At 36.2% G+C, this 17,589-nt stretch overlaps 2 protein-coding genes across 18 annotated transcripts in view; both read right to left on the reverse strand.

Annotated features, from left to right (window-relative positions):
• Window positions 1-21: 21 nt before the first annotated feature.
• LOC117401583 (UBX domain-containing protein 4-like) lies at window positions 22-6,901 on the reverse strand. 3 transcript variants are annotated; one of them, XM_034002331.3, is made up of 13 exons: window positions 6,678-6,900; window positions 5,380-5,482; window positions 4,935-4,963; window positions 4,566-4,684; window positions 4,136-4,334; window positions 3,668-3,800; window positions 3,335-3,386; window positions 2,854-3,018; window positions 2,232-2,359; window positions 2,027-2,129; window positions 1,594-1,725; window positions 1,279-1,487; window positions 22-929 (listed from the first exon to the last, which is right to left on the reverse strand). In XM_034002331.3, exons 1-13 carry the CDS (start codon window positions 6,892-6,894, stop codon window positions 791-793), a joined length of 1,728 nt encoding a protein of 575 aa, XP_033858222.3. In that variant the 5' UTR covers window positions 6,895-6,900; the 3' UTR covers window positions 22-790. The 3 variants fall into 3 exon arrangements, with proteins under 3 accessions (XP_033858222.3, XP_033858213.3, XP_033858231.3); XM_034002322.3 differs by having other exon boundaries at window positions 1,279-1,490; window positions 6,678-6,899; XM_034002340.3 differs by lacking the exon at window positions 3,335-3,386 and having other exon boundaries at window positions 1,279-1,490; window positions 3,712-3,800; window positions 6,678-6,901.
• Window positions 6,902-10,189: 3,288 nt separating this feature from the next.
• Window positions 10,190-17,589, reverse strand: part of LOC117407785 (R3H domain-containing protein 1-like) — a 37,608-nt gene continuing 30,208 nt past the window's right edge. For all 15 annotated transcript variants that reach the window (XM_034013022.3, XM_034013051.3, XM_034012997.3 and 12 more), the window contains 6 exons: window positions 15,383-15,486; window positions 13,818-13,990; window positions 13,427-13,559; window positions 12,719-12,804; window positions 11,895-11,979; window positions 10,190-11,162 (listed from right to left, as the gene is read on the reverse strand). In XM_034013022.3, the coding sequence (XP_033868913.1) occupies window positions 10,822-11,162; window positions 11,895-11,979; window positions 12,719-12,804; window positions 13,427-13,559; window positions 13,818-13,990; window positions 15,383-15,486 (922 nt within the window). In that variant the 3' untranslated portion in view covers window positions 10,190-10,821. The remainder of the gene's footprint in view (window positions 11,163-11,894; window positions 11,980-12,718; window positions 12,805-13,426; window positions 13,560-13,817; window positions 13,991-15,382; window positions 15,487-17,589) is intronic.

A 17,589-nucleotide genomic window follows, 5' to 3' on the forward strand; every position in this document is an offset into this window, starting at 1 on the left:
TAAAAAATACAACCAGCCAAGCTTGTTGAAACCCTTTTTTATTGTTATTAATTGAGAGCTGAAAAGAACTTACATTACCAACTAACCAGGCTTCCTTCAAGTCCATAAACTTCACAGTTATTGTGTGTTTAGGCCATGTGAGTTAAGCTAAAAGCAAATGAATTTGTATTTACCAAATCCTACCTTGAATGCAGTGCTATCCAATATCCATATCTTAAATTATTGGTAACGAAAGAACCACCCGTCATTAAAGTAATATTTTTTAAATAATCACGACACAGGAGTTGCCTCATGATTGCTTTTAAAAGGAACTCCAGTCAAATCAGCCCAGTTCCTCATAAGCTGTTGATTTAAGAATCTCTAATTACTATATAATTATACCTTCTTGGAGTTTAGATCATTCAAACTGGGAGACAAGCATTAGCATACAGCACTGTATTCAATGCAAGATTTACTAAATACATTTATTAGCTTTTAAAGCTTTAACCACCAACATGTGCAAAACCAAATTCTAGATTTCTTATAGCCAAGGTACAAATATCCCAAAGTACAGTAGTGCAGTCTTCAAACTTAAGTAAATCAGCTAACTGGGCTAACAGCATACAATTTAAAAAAATACTCACAGCTGTCTGGAGTCACCTATTGATATTCACCCATGCAAAGGTACAGTTAAATGGTTTCCAGGCTTGAACACAAGATAAGCTGCCCTGTATTAGAAGATTCACCAATATAATTATAATTTACTCAAACCAAATAGGAAAAATATTGCATGTTAGGAGGTATCCTTATACTACATTTGTTGAGTAGAATTTCCATTCCAAGTGTTATTGTCATCCTCGTTATCTCCTTGAGTCCTTAGCCTGTAGATTTTACCATCTTTTTTAAAGTCATCTGTATGTTTTTCAAGAACTCGTTTACGAATGGTTTCTCTGGGGGAAAAAAAAAAAAGGAATAAACATTTTTAGATAATGAATGGTAACAAGTTTCAAATGTAGATGGTGTACTGTCAAACATAGGCCAAAGAAGGCATGACCTTCAGGATCTCATGCTTGGATTTGAAACGCAGCATGGGTATTAGTCATTCAGATTAAATTAAGTCGGGAGAGTACAAAAAACATAATATGAAGATTTAAATGGTCTATGTAGCAACCAGAATACTGACAATTTGTTGTTCTCTCCAGTTAATTATTGGCTCACAACAATTTTTACTGCACAGTCACAATCCCTGGGGTATCTCCGATCTTGTCATGGCAAATGCGGCGGATTCTTTTTGCCCACCTCTTTGGCTCTGCTGCAGTGGAAGTTGAAGGCTGAGAGTGCTCTGGCTGGGGAGCCTGTCTCGTGGAAGACCCAGGGGGTGGGGAACTAGCAAACACAAAATTGCTGATGAACCTCCAGACTGCAAAGAGCGGGTAGAAGATTGTACCCAGGACACCCCAGATCCCACCACCAGAGGACTGGACCACCGCTGCAGCCGATCTCCCCGTCTGCTGTCAGGAGAAATGAAGGACTTTTACAAGCAAATAGCAGCAGGTTTTACTCTATGCTTGCTTTGAAAATGTTATTTAGTGTTTCACCGCTGGAAATACATACCGGTAGCAATACTATTGCAGCACTTGGTGCCAACTCAAGCTCAAGCAGAGTTTTGTCAAAATCTTCAATTGTGAATTCTCTCCTGGGAAACATGGTGGCCAGTGAAAAATTGCCATACTTTTTACCCACTTCCTGCAGAGAAATAATGCAGAGGGCATTACACACACACACAAAACACACACCCATCTGAATATTTTAATGATCAAAACACTGCTGCAACTTAAATTATGTGCATACATGTTTACAGGCGACAGTGTTCATAGACAAGGTCGTTTTTAAATCTGTTGATGTTTAGATCTCTGTCCAATACCGTAATTATATTTAGAAAGATACAGAAGTCAAAGCGAACAGAGTAACAGACAGAGACACTTGATGCAATAATAGCACAGCAAATTAAAACGGCATCCTTAGTAATTTAGTCTAGTCTTTTTACCTGTGCAACAAACTGCCTGGCCTCTTCTAGCCTGGTTTCTGAAGGAAACTGATTAGTAATAGATGATCCATCTGGGAGTCTGAACTGTATCCTGGCTATTGCACTGTAAAATCATATATACAGAAGAACATTTAAGAACATGTCATTTTTACTGAAATGTTTTGTTTTTAAAATGTTAATGCCAAGAAGTAACCATGTACCGTACCTTCTTTCCTTCTGAGAAGTCTGCTTCTTAGCAACCAGTTCAGCCTGCCTGGTCTGAAGAGCTGCAGCCATGGCTGCATCCACTTCTTCTTTGGTTTTTGCATAGCGAGCTGCTCGATCAGCCCGATCCTGGGACAAACAGCAAGAAAAAACAAAATACCAGCACATCAGAATGTGACACTGAGTAAAATGAGTTTGGAAAAAAATGACTGATCCAACCTAAATGGTTAGAAATACAGACTAATCCTGCCCAGACAAAATCCAGCAAATCCACTATTAAACCTACTTTATAAAATAGCCTTTTCAGTACAACCCCCACCTCTCAAATACAAATCACCACACTGAAACGTAAGGCAGCAGCAAGGGGAACGTTTTCTCTATCCGGACACATCATTCAGATGATATATGAATGCCCATTAGTTTCTGCAACAGTGAATGCAAACTTGAAACCAAATTCAATTTTGTTCCACCCAGTCGTTCTGCATTGGTAATACATTCAATATTTGAAGTATCACAACACTTGTTGGATAGATTTTCTATTATAATATTTTGGAGGTGCATAAAGATAGCACAGATCTATTCAGGGATCCCAAGATATATATATTTTTTTAAATAGTATTTACCAGTGCAATCTGTTGTTTCACTCGGTCCCTTGCTGCCTTCTCCTCTGCTTTCTCCCGGTTCCTTTCCTCCAACATTTGCTTGGTCTTCTCGCCTTCATTTTTCTTCTTAAAATCCAGTATCTCTTTGCCAACTTTTCTGCGTTCCACTTCCTTCTTTATTTCACTCTATAAAAACAAGAAAAAATAATAACTTGTTAATTAAAAAGTAAGTTGACAGATTTTACAATATATAACTTTACTTAGGTCAGAAATACAGGCTAGTTAGCAGCAAACTAAAAAAAAACTTTTTTTCCCCCTCCTGTTTTTGAAAGCAATAGGTCAATTTCCGTCAACAAACCTACAGTAGGGGGAAAACTTGGATCGGAAGACATGGCTTCACATAATAAAGACATATAAAAAGGTGTTCAACAAGGATTTATGGAAAAAATAAAGCGATATACGGCCATGTTCAAAATGGTAGCAGGGCTTATTTTAAAATGACCTCTTCTTCTCTGTTCTTGTGCTCTCGCCTTTCTTCAAGTTTCTTCGTCAACCTAGGAAAACACAAAAGCTGAGTTTCACCAAATTTAAGAAATTGCAAAACAACCAAAATCACTCTTTGAATGTAATAAATAGTAGGGCAGAATCTGACATGCATTGGAAGCACATTATTTTTCATGAATCGCCATAAATGTAGCAGCAACGCTTTCAGTAGCTATCACTGCCAACAGGCATCTTCAATCCTGGCACAATAGGGTGTGTATTTAAAAGGTTAAAGAATTCTTAAGAATCTACAAAACTGATGCTCAGCTTTTCAAGTAGTATTCAAACTAACCTTTCCACCTTGATATTAAGGTCTTCTTCTGGCTGGGAACTTACTGATGCGTCTTCAGAGGAGACGCTTATTTCTTCTGCTGGACTTGGCTGACCTGAATGCACGCCATCTTCCACAGTTTTAGACAGACATGCTGATAAACAAATAGGACCATATTCATCAAAACAGAATTGTAATGAAACTATACATCAGCCCCTTCCAAAATCCCCAAAGTGTCAGTCTAAGCCAAATAAGTCTATCTTTCCCTCCATCACAGTAGCACTAACAATTTCATTTAACAGTTTATTTAAATAAATGACTGGTCGGTCCCTTTCAATCTAGAGCTGTCTCAAAAGGACCGCAGAAGCACTGAAATAGAGTCATGACCATCTGTACAGTTCTAAACTGGATAGCCATGTTGCACTTCAGTTGGTTTGTTTTTTTGCTTAAGGAAAGAAATCAGTTTTATTTAAGGATCAAATACTGTACCTTTTGATGCTGCTGCTGCAGCAACGTTTTCTGGCTCTGCATCAGATAGATGTGCACCATTTGGTTGAACGGTTTCTGAAGGCAAGCTCTGTGACTGGCTGGTTAAGTCTGGGGTGACCAAGGACGCAGAGTGCTGCTCTGTGGCAACCTGGTTTTCATCAGCTCCTCCCAGCTTTACATTCTTCTGCTGTATGTGCATCTTAATAAAAACACAGAAAATCATTTCACTGGCAAATCAATACATTGTAATGCTACCTAACTATTAAACACGCAATGGTGCTAAATTTACAAATACTGAAAGAAACTAAATTCAACGACAAATGTTTCTCACATCAAAAAAACTTCTAGTCAAAGTGGTTGTCATTAAATGTGTTTAGTATTTCTAAACTAGAGATAACAAAAAAGTACAATAGAAATTATTCTATTTTACCTGTTTGACTTTTTCAATTCGGTTCACTAACTGTTCAGCTGGGACACTCCCAGCGATTACCTCAAGGGGAATCCCATTGTCTCCTATAAAGAAACTGGAAGGGATGCAAACAACAGGGTCTTTTCGCTAGGAGTTAAGGAAGGTTGTACTTGTTTGGCATTATTGTAACCAAAACATGTGTAAGTGTAACCTCACTGAACAGCTAGAATTAAAAGCACACACACACGTTTGTTAGATGCTCCACAGATTACATCATGTACTTATTTAAATATGAGTCTGGATTTATTTTAACAATTGTGAGCAGGTAAAGTACTCTGTACTAAGATAACATCACAGTAGCAATGGACTACTGGAAATAAAAAAGGATACAGATCTGGGAAAACTGCACACAAGTGTCACTGCAAAAGAAATAAAAAAGTAGACATTTACTTATGTTAGTAACAATACCAGCTCTTACCAAGTATATTTACTCAATGTTGACTGGCATGTAAGTAGATCAAAAATAAATGTGACAATTTTAAGGAGCTGTACTCCAGCTTGGAGAGATGCAGATGCAATCGTTTATTCATTGAGGGGGCAATTATTTCCAGGCATCTCCAACAAGATCCAAAAAAAAGTTCTGCTCAGAAAAACAGACATCCTGTACTTGCAAGAAATTCAATAAAAAAATGCTGCTTAAAGTATTTACTGGCTTTGAGAAAGTAATTCCACTAAAGCGTATATATTTGGCTGCAACATCAACCCCGAATACCAATGTGATTTTCAGCCACAACGAACATATCCTACATATATTTTTACTGCCTACTTTACCTACCTTTTGGCATCAATTTTAATTGCAACAAAAGACTGTGCTGTAGCTTCTGCCACTTTATCATCCTCCCAACTTGAAAGCATCTGTGTGGATTGGTCATCATCTCCTAAAAGCCATGTTGTAAAAACCAAGGATTATCAAATCATACCAGAAAAGTATAACACTTGTGTTAATCATCATCAGAAAACTGTGGGTTTGAGTCCAAGTGCCAAAGCAGGTTATAAAAATTCAAGTACTAGAGACAACTAAATTATATATTATATTCTGATAGGAAATGCAGCAAATGCTTTACTTAAATTATGTATTTGACACCTCAGACATCACATGTAATGAAATACATTATATACAGTATCAGCATTAGTTTAAGATTAGTCATATAGATTATACACCAGATTATATTTATAGTGGCAATACCCAAACAAAAAGAGAGACACATTTTGCAATGATAATTGTCTCATTGTTATTTCCACAAACCGCAGGATTATCTATCATTTGATCCTAATAGATCTAAATGCAAAGATTTGAGAAATGTAGAAAGCTACTGATGCATAGATATGCTATATTGTATCCAAATACACAATGCATGCAGTGGCGAATGTGACCAGAATGTTTAATAAAATGACAACATCACCTGTCCCGTTTATACTTCTAGTGCAATTTCAACCGCTACTAGAACTACAAAATATAGTTAGCTGTGGAGGTACATACGAAATAGAATGTTTAGAGCAAATGCCAGCAGGAATGAAATGTCAAGTCTGTTTTCCTATAGTTTTGTATTGCTGCTATTATTTATATTTTCTTTACGGACTCGCGTATTTTACATACAGACAAGTGCGCCACATCGGTGTGTGACTGAGGTACCAACACACAGCCTAGTCAGACACCAGAACTAGTGAGTAAACAAAAGCGAATTTCTATTATATTACTTACTAGTCGATTGAGTCAAAACGCCGAGCCATAGACCCGTAGTTTTAATATAAAACAGCTTCGCAATGAGCTTGCTATATACGGCAATAATACAAATACGTGTTAAAATGAAACATTTATCTAAACACGGATCTTAACAGTTTTTGCATACAGTTGACTTATAGTTGTGTAGCAGCTTGCTCTATGTACACAGTTCAATATTCATCCAGTAACATCTATGATGTGCCTATGTATACCTAAAGATACTGTCAAAGAAGTTAAAAGAATGATAATGTATTTTTGTCAGTCCACCGCGTAATAAAATAATGACAGAGCTTGTTCCCTGCTAGGCCTATTTTTACTGATGGCATATTATATATAAGCTTTGCAAATACCTGCTATAAAGATGACAAAGACGGAGTTTTTCTGTTTGGCTGATGCGATGGCAGCAGGGATCGAGCCCTCAAACCAAAGCATTTTATGTAATAATTTGTCAGTCCCTGTTTCCACTGCAGCAATCTTCAATCGTATATGACTGGAACCTTCAAACTTATCACAGAGCAAGCGCAGCACAGAGAAAGGCATACGTAGCATTGTAGTCCAAAAGAACATCCGATGGATTCTGGGAGATGTAGGTAAATCAGGAATCAGCCGAGGTTTAGAGGTCTGAGTTTATGACGTCAGTTAAACGCATTACAGCACTTTTCACGTGATAAGGGTACAGTGGGTACGTTAGTGAGCCGCTCAGAGCAGCTCAGTGAAAGATGAACCCTCAATGGCCACTGAAGAGCAGTATATGGCTGCGTTGCAGTCGGGAGTCTGCTCCTGGCGTCACGGTCTGGGTAGACGGAGATAGGACAGCTTTGAGAGGTTTACAAGCACAGTTGACTGAGCAAATATGGAGACCGATTTGATTGATTTTCTGATTGCAGAAGACTATAGTTTTTTTCACTGTTCCCATACAGCTCCATCATAACGACTGATAAATAAATTACGCAAAGACTTATTGCAGTAACAGAAGACCATATTTTAGTAGGAATCTGTTTAAGTAATTAAAGTTATGTACATTAGTTTTATACGGAGGATACGTTGAAATAAATACTAAATGTTGAAATAAATACATGAACATTTATTTATTTATTTATTTATTTATTTATTCCTGTATTTATTTATTTTTAATTTTGGCATGGAATATCCTCCATAGTTTTACTAGTCTCGTTTGAAAATTAAATGCAAAAGCATACTATATGTACCGGTATTTGTCATTCACAATACACCAGTTGTAATTTATAAAAGCTATTTTTCTGTGTTATTCACACCCCCATTCTAGGTGGCGCTACCACGATCACTAATCCTACATGTGGTTCTCTACGCCCCTCTTGCACTGGTGGCGCTTTTCCGGTGTTTTGAAGGGTCTGCTCCAGCGCAGCACCTTTTAGAATCTGCAGGGGATGCGTGACCTCTGTTGTCAGTTCCGGCTGCGGTCAAGCACTTTGCCTTACTCTGACAGGTTTTGAAAGCTTGTGATTAATTATTGTTTAGTTAGTCCAATAAAAGGTATCACACCTCTTTGTCTATAAATAAAACTTAAAACACTAGATTTATTTATTGGCACTTGCTTGAATAATCCAAAATGTCAGGCATCAAACACCCTTCCTCATTCTTTTCAAATTATGAATCTGAACTTTTACTCTCTCTAAGTGGAGAGAGAGTAGAAGAATGTGGAGAATTAGTTTATTAAAAAAAAGGAGGGGGGGGGGGGGGGGGGTGAGGGCATCTTTCAATAAAATAATGACCAAGCAAGAGATCATTTTAGAAAATATTTCGGTGATGACATTTTTGTCAATTATTCTTTTACAATTTTTCATTCACTTGTTTTGATTTTGCTTTCAAATGTCAAAAGAATTTGACTGATTTTAAAATAACTACGGTGTATCCTCATATACAGTACCAATAGAGCAATGTTGTAATGCGTACATTTATTTTTTGTATCAAAATGTCAATCTAAGTATTTAGGTAAATAGCCTGGCACAGATTTGTGTTTTAGCAAAATTATATATATTAGAGGTCGTTCAATTTTACTGCTAGAATTAAGTTTCTGACCCGTGTATCGATCATTATAGGGCTATATGTGTTGAAATATATGTCTATAGGGAAAACACAAGTTTTTTTTCAAGCAACCCATGGGGGTTGCTAGGGATTATACGGCACATTTAAGCACCTGGAATTCAGACTGACTTGTTTAAACAATCTGTTAAACCATGGTACAACTTATTTCTTCTATATTGCAACATCCTTTCATTAAATGGTATAAAAAAAACAAAAAAAACAGTGACAGTGGTGCAATGCTGTTTATGTTCTTGATGAGAGAAAACCTTGTATGTTAACCATTACAGGGTTACCAAAAACCCAAATAACCTGATGTTGAAGCGTTCTAAATTGAGTTCTTAAATAGGAAACATACACATTTAAGGAGTGTGAATATTACGCTAAAATAAGTTTAACATGGCCTCAAATCAAATATACATTTTTTTCCAATTTACCACTGCAAGAATAAAACCCAATCACTGCTGAAATGCACCATCTAGCAATTCCTTTCAGCTAGGAATTATTTTGCTGAATTTATAATGCAGTGATTAGGGCCGGGACCAAATCAAAACTTTGACAACCCACTAATCGCACCTAACAAAACTGTATTTAATAGCGTTTTCTTTTTATGAGTAGAAGAAATAAGATACTTACAAAAAAAGAAAACACTATTAAATACAGTTTTGTTAAGTGCGATTAGCGGGTTGTCAAAGCTTTGATTTGGTCCGGGCCTAGGTCTCACAGATACAATAATAAGGGACTGTGGCAATGTGCCCCGCCCCTGTGTGCATTTATGTGTTATGTGTTGTATGGTGCGTGTGTTAATGTTGGTGTATAGTCATTGGTACACGGGATATAAACGGGTCTGTGTTTCACGTGTATTTAAAAATGTATAATTGTATTTAGGCACGAGATTGCACATCACTGCACGTGCATTTAAAGTAAGTAATATGCGCGCACGAGGTTGCACATAATTAATTCACGTGAAACACATACCCGTTTATATCCCGTGTACCAATGACTATACACCAACATTAACACACGCACCATACAACACATAACACATAAATGCACACAGGGGCGGGGCACATTTCCACAGGGACGCATAATGACAGGTTATACAAAGTTTAACTGTGAACAGAGTATATATGGAATTAGCCCAGTTTTCAAAAACAACTTTGCCAAGTTGGTTAAAACAATTGATTATTTGGTATTTGTAAACATTTATTGGTTTCAAACTGAAATAAAAATGACTTGCACCAGCAAACATTGTACAGCCTTGCGGAATTCACACACATTTGGAAAAAGTAAAATAAAAATAGGTTCATTGTTTTTGTTGAATCCCAGTGATCAAATTGCTATAAGATGCCATAAAAAGTCTGGATGTTTCATATGAAATATCTGGAGACCATGGAAAAAATATAGTCTGAGTTGTAATGGAAAATTGCCATATAGTAGAAGACCAGCTAAATCAGTGAGGATTATGTGAATATATACATATATATATATATATATAGAGAGAGAGAGAGAGAGAGAGAGAGAGAGAGAGAGAGAGAGAGAGAGAGAGAGAGAGAGAGAGAGAGAGAGAGAGAGAGAGAGAGAGAGAGAGAGAGAGAGAGAGAGAGAGAGAGAGAGAGAGAGAGAGAGAGAGAGAGAGACACTGGTATATAAAAAAGGGAGATGTATTTTCAAAATTCTTAACCACTGTTTTAAACCAAAGTATTTAGTTTACCCATATTGTGCCAATTGCCAGTGTTGCTTTTGCTGCTTTGTTGTAAACACTTCCATTATTTTGCTAATATTTACATTATTTACAAGATTTTTTTTTTTGGACTGGATATTTATTGTATAAAAACACAATTAAGTTTGTATTCCAGTGTATTAATTCGATAGCTAGTAATTCTGGCAGGAGGCACAATAAGAAAATGATATTCCATCTCAAGACACTTGCATTGTGGATGGACCACTAACAACATAGAATGGCCCTGCACAATTGATTTTATATTGTAATACATGGCTTGCAGACTAGATCCCTTTTGTTGTTTTATTTTTATTTTTTTGTCAAAGGGGTGAAAATAAACACAAGGCAATAAAACGGTAATTTGAAAATAATGCAGCTGTACAATAGGGCTTTGGATCCGATACAAGATTTCTCAAATATAAAAAAATAATAATAATAAATTTAAAAAAAAATGTTGCTTTCCTCCGATATGCTTCATTCTGTTCTGAAAAAGAAATATGGGATAACATCTTGAACATTTTATTATTTTGTAGTTCTCTGCTGGATCACTTATTTTTTATCGAAATCGCTAGAACATTACAACGACAACACATTCCTGAAGACTCTACTACTCAAGTGAAAACCCAATTATAAATCAAACCAACTGAGTGAGAAACAGGAAGGAGGAGAAATGGAACTGGAAGTAACCAAGTTCAAAGCAGCAGTGTCTGCTACTGAGAACTAGCCCTTTCCAGAATATCGTAGTGTCTCTTGCTGGTCCTCAGTTTAAACTTGCTCAACGAGTTACTCTGTTTGATCAATGCGTTCTGAGCAGCAAGTTTTGAAGGGAACATTGCTAGAACTGTGTAAGTGGAGGCCAAGTCACTGGGAGGTTTTGAATGATCAGTGTTCGCATTGCTGTCTCCATTTCCACAGTGCTGTTGCTGTGGTTGATGATCTGGTATCCACTTAATCATAGCACCAACTTTACAAAGTTCACCAAATAGCTTGTCGGCTTCTGTACGACTAATTCCTTCCGGCAAATCAGTTACTTCCAGCACTCTCCCAATCACTAGACAAAGGAAAACAGAAAAAAAACAAATTAGTTAATTAACAGAAACTCTTTTATATAACAATACCTTACAAATGCATGGACCCATAATTTTATGAATGGCCTTCTAAAGAATACAAAATGTGTCAAAATATATGGGAATCCAATTTTACTTTGTGTAAAGTTATTAATATAATTTTTTTTCAACATCAAAAAAAAAAGAAATAGTTAAAACAGATATTTGCCTTGATGGTGAAATTGCCCAATGCAAAATAGTGGGGTATTTGAATTTGGTATCCTGATTTATACCATGTGCACTTCCTTTTACACAGGTCTTGTTTATACCGAGGCACAATGCACATATCATGACATTGAACAAAACATTTTTTTTTTTTTTGGTCACTATTTATTTTTTTATATACTGCAACAGAATTTACATCCTTTAAATAAAGAGTAGTTAAGTGCCCATATTTTTCCATATTCTATCACCACTACTGGATTGTAAATGTCTATCCTGCCAAAAAGCAAAGAACACAAACGTCCTTCAAAACTGTTGCATTGATGGATCGAGACACATATAGTAGTAGGCACCTACTGCACAAAAATAGTTTATTGCTGTCTTTACAAATATGAATTGACAATGTACAGGTAGTAAAACATGTAATAATTAACCCTGTATGTATGTTCATTGAACTGCACTTGCCTTTCAAATACGACTATTATTTCATGGTGAGAAAGAGCCCTGAGAATTACCTGGTTCTCCAACACCGAGATCAGTGGACAGTGCTTTCCGAGTCGTTTTTTTTCCTCTTCCCCAAAGCCGAATTCCCAGCTGACCCTTAAAAATTAAAAAAGGAGATTTATATAGGATTATTTTTCTAAGAACCACAAACCATTTAAATTCAGGTTAAGTAACATATTTTCCTGCAGGCATGTTTAGCTGTTATTTATATCTGCATGATACAATTATGTAATCAGTCTGTACAAGGTAAAAGAATAATGGCAAGATGAATACCACTATCCTCTGTTAGCTGGTAGTTAGTACTTCTAAATGTTCTAGAGGCAGGGAATACTGCAAATGCTCTGGAATAAAAGGACACAGACACAATGGATCACTCATAAAACACATTATTTAAATTTACCCAGACTGTACCACAAATTAAATCTCAAATCCCAAACATGTTTCTCCATCGCTTAGACAAATGCTCAACCAAAAAAAAAAAAAAAATCTTTGGAATAAATTTCACATCTTTTTGTTGTGAAACTCCACTCTTAAATCGGCACATAAAAGTGAATTCCCCAGATCAAAAACGCTCCATAACTGTATTGCACAGAGAAGAACACACACACAAAAATCAATCAGCTTTTTAAAGTTACTGTAGTGCCTTTTGTAACATCTGTCTATGGGCTATTAACATTGCAGCACCAAAATTGTGTATTTATATCAACATATGTAAATATTTTGTATGGTACTTGAGATAAAGAAAAAAGAAAGTATTTTCTTGTATGTGTGTAGAGTACAAGGAGTTTTATGTTGCCTTAAGTTAACCAGGCCAGACTACACAAAAAATACATACCTGATGGTTTGAAACTATATGTGGTCCCTGGAGTAGAGGGGGCCGGATGGGAGGGTTATACTGCATTAGAGGGTATCGGATGTCACCTGCGTGGGAAGATCCAGCATTTACATTAAAACAAAACCATTAATTTAAAGAATGTTTTGTAAAATGTATAGCAATTCTTAAGTTGCTCAAAATATCAAGCATATTTGACTATACTGTAATGCTGTCGTTCCCGTCAGTAATATGTGTTGAACACCACACTGGACTATTACAGAACACATGACCTTGTCTATTAAATATAATTGCTTGCTATGATCCTAATGATCCCCAAATAGTAAGGGTCTGAAATTGTATGTAAACTTCTGTCAGGAAGGGATGTTTACATGTATATGGGATGCCTACTTGCCTAAAACAGAGAAATATTTTCTTGGTTCAAAAAGGTACACATTATCATTTGTGAATGTCACTGAAATGAGGTTGCAACTCATTCTCAGACTATAACACGTCAGTTTAACAAGGTCAATGCTGTAAAAAACTCTCTAATGTGATATAAATAGGATTGTAATTTGGAACTAATTGCAACTTTGCCTATTTTTATTCCCCCCCCCACCCCCCCTTTATTATTAGATACCTGTTACAATTAGGCCTCCTTATAATAAACATATTCTATAGAACCCACAAACGCTGTTATAATGAGAATAAGCTTTTCCAAATAGACCTTACCTTGCCCAGGGACAAAGGGTCTTGGAAACTGTGACATGATTGAAATGGGAGAGAGTCCAGGACGGATGTTTTTCATATTTGTAAACTGAGCTGGGGCTGGTGAAGTGGCTGGACTACCAAGCTGTGGACTGCCCTGGAAAACACAGTGAAATAGAAGTGCAGAAGAAGTTTACAAGAAACCAAATAGAAAGCAACATAAATAAATAATAAAAAAAATCCTTAAATACATAAAGAATGTTAAAAATGATTCCTTTTCAGGTAAGATTGTAGGATTATAACGGCATCCGAGTTAAATGTAGTAGTAGTAGTAGTATTTACAGTAGTGATGATGGAAAGAAAACAAAATCACATCTTGCACCTTTAGCAATTAGGGTTTAGAACCCATCAATACCTGTCTAGTGCTATCTAAATTACTGAGATCTGTAGATTTCTGGCCCCTCTGGTGGTCAAGGCTGTAACATTTGTTGTGTTTCCATTGAGGTGGTGAATGTGCTCTTGGTTGATGGTTGGTAGGTAAGGTCAGCTGCATCATTACCATTCCACTGCCATGTGGTGGTGCTACAGCTTAAAGAAGAAAAAAAAAGACAACTAAACTGGATGGGAACTCATGAACATGGTCTGCAGGCATACACAGCAAGTGACACTAACTAAATATTCCAGTTTTCAATCATTTTTGCAATAGTTGAATCAATATCTTACTAATCGCTTTAACATTTTTGCCTGTATTTCAAAAACCTTATGAAAAATATGAAGTTAGCATCTCAAATGGTTTTAGCAGCTGAAGTAACGGCAGAGGTGACAATTACATAGCTTACAAGCACCCAACACGGGAATACTTAGTAAGCAGCCAAAGTGCAGGTTTTAAAAAAAATTCTTCCATAAAATAAATAATTAAAAAATGTGCAGGTACGAGTAAGAAAACTCCTCAATGTTTTGTTTAATTAAATCTTAAACACCAGTGGGAAAAGTAGCTTATACATTTTAATTGCAAAGAAAAGTTAATTAAAAAAGTTTTAACAAAGACGCAAAGGTTAAATATGTTTACACTTCAGACCCTTTTGGCAGAGTGTTGCAAAAGGTCTTCATTCAAAGAAATGTCAGTTATGAACATAATACTACACCAAGCACTGGGCTTTTAACATTTGCAGTTTGACATTACAAAACTATTTACACCTGCAGTTTCTAGTGCAGAAAATGAATGATCAGTCATCTTATTTTAATCTGAGCTCTTTTCTTTAAAACTACAAAAAACAAAGTATGCTCACATTCAGAAGAGGGGAAACAGGATGACATGGGAATTTGCAATGCAGTATTTTCATCTGATACGTTACTTACAATATCTGGAATCTATGTGGCTATACAGCAGCTTTAGAAATAGAGAACGCTTTGGTTACCATTTATATTTTGGCTTCAAAGAGTAAGCAACTTGGAAGCTGTCATTTTGTACTCGACAAAAAAAGATCCTTTGAGAAATCCAATTTAATCACATTGTTATTCTAAAAAAATATTCAAATTATCACATCAGTTTTAATTTAAATGCAAATTAACAGTGATAGGAAATAATAATAATAATAATAATAATAATAATAATAATAATAATAATAATAATAATTTTTAAAACAAAAACAGCAAAACTAAAATCTCTGTTTTTAGTTATCCCAGGCCTTTTGAATTATAAATATGCTCTCAAGAGAAAGTTCTATGTGCGCCCTGGAAATTAGTGCAGATTTAAAAGAAATGTTTAGAATTTTTACTACCAGGACTGGCGGGATCCACTTTTCAAGGTATTGAGGACATTTCCAAAACCTCAAACAGAGCGTGAAGTTTTAGGGTCACCTTTCCTGGAATGGATAGCCAAGTTACTCCCGCGTGGCCTTAGTTTTAGTATTGCATTTGGAGTGTAACTGAAAAAAGCAATTAACGAGGGGGAGCAAGAATGCAAGCAGCTTTTCATACCTGCACAGTGCTGGGCTTGGAGCGGCTGTGAGTTACAAGGAGATAAAGTCAGAGGAAACTGCATCTGCTCTGTTCCTGGAGGTTGCAGGTATCCTACAGAAGAACTGCAGAAACACAAAGAGAAGAAGAATCAAGGTAAGCAACATACTGTACATGTGACTGCCAAAAGGATTACCTTTACTTCAAAACATGTGCCAAGGACTGCCCACATTAAGATTAGCACAGCTGGATTATATATGTTTAATATCCATCTAGAAATGTAAGTGTACGAATGCATAGATCTAATTACGTTCTCTCACTGCAGCAATTCCCCACAGCTCAGGAGAACCAAATGTCAGTGGGCATCCCCACAACAGGGGTGGCCAATTCGTATCGCCCGACGCCCGGGACAACAAGATTTGTAGGACGGACAACAAGTTTTGCCGTTATACTTTGCCCCGTCGGACAAGTAGTTTTTATTTATTTATTTTTCCTATGCTGTTAGAAAGGCACTCCGGGTATATTTGTAGAGAGCCACACAAGTTTCTGAAGTCTAGCACATACACTTACATTTTAAAAAGTGTTTACGTCCCACCCCTATTACTTCTGATTGGCTAGCTGTTGGTTACAAAGAAACCCAGAAATGGCTGCCAAGAGAATGGGAGTCTGTCAAGACACACGCTAATCTTTTAAACTTAAGCTATTATTTACGTTTTTTGTAAATTAGCAAATAAGTTATACTGCTTTCGTAATATATGAACCTGACATTTAAATGCAGCAATCTAGTAAAGTTAAAAATATATATACTGTATATATAAATAAATGCTATATTAAATAAATATATTTTATTGGACATGCACAATCCATCGATTTGTGAAACTATTAAAATATTAAGATTGACAAATATATTTATAATAATAGAAATTAGATGCTTAAGCAATAAGGCACGAGAGGGTTGGGTTGTGCTGGATATTGTAGCGAGTTACATTCTACTTTTTTGTGTGTGTTTTGTGCGACAGGGGAGGGGGCAAGTATTTTTATGGACACGTAGATTTTTAAGAAAGACAAGTAGATTTTACTAGCATTCTAAAAAAGTTTTTTTTAGAAATTGGCCACCTCTGCCACAACCAAGCCAATTGTCTCTTTGCACCCTAAATGCAAACATGCACTGCCCTGCACACCACACAGACCTGCCTTTACCAAGAGAGCCACTATAGGACCCTATATAATATAATTATTATTATCAGCAACATAACTGTACACCACTTTAATGCTGACAATGGGTGGCACATTTCTATTTTGACTGTACAGCAAAACAGAATGCAGTCTCTAAGCAAACAACAGTTTCTAGCATGTCAAGCTCCAAGGAGACCCATGGTGTCTATAAAGAAAAATAAGAGGGATTGCATTAAAAGAAAATGCATATGCATGAAACCTCTGATGCTAACAAATCAACCACTGAAGTCCCGGATGTAATAGCAGATGATTAACTTTTATTACTGGCAATGTTAAACAAACAAATTACCTTGAATAAACGTGAATGGAGTTTAAGCAGTTTCTGATAATCCTCACATCCTACACCAAATCTAAAATAGAGCTAAATACTCCTTTGTAATATCTAGAGCCCTGTGTTTTTCGCAAATACGAAACAGCACAAAATAAAATTAAATATAACATATAAAACGAAATGCAAATATAAAACAAAATAAAACGAAAAATTATAAAGCAAACAGAGAATGACATTTTTAAATTGGGAGGTTTATACAAAAAATACTATTTGCAAAAATAAATACTTGCAATCGTAGCTGTCAAGGCTCATCCGTTACCACAGACACGGTCTGAAGGGAAACGGAAGCTCTGACTAGCACTTGCACAGATGTATAATTTGGAGCGAGTCGTTTGGGAATTCAAATTGTGATGTAAGAGAAGACATGCATAACAATTAAACAACGCTGCAAAGAATTTGAGCATGAAGGGGGATGTATGCAGCTGACTTAGTTGCAAAATCTGCACATCATTATTTGGTCAGTCGTTTGGAATGGGAGTCGAAAGATACCGTCGTTAAGTATTAGCCTATTACTTTTGGGGAAAATATGGCTGGTTTGTTTGTATTTTGTATTTGTATGCCAATTCTTTGTTTTATTTCAAGTGGTGCAAACTTTGCACTGGAACAAATGCTCTTTTGGTTTTGGATGGATTTGAATGAATGAGTGAATCTGCTTTACTTA

Source organism: Acipenser ruthenus, chromosome 10 (genome assembly GCF_902713425.1).
Source record: "Acipenser ruthenus chromosome 10, fAciRut3.2 maternal haplotype, whole genome shotgun sequence".
Lineage (NCBI taxonomy): Eukaryota > Metazoa > Chordata > Actinopteri > Acipenseriformes > Acipenseridae > Acipenser > Acipenser ruthenus.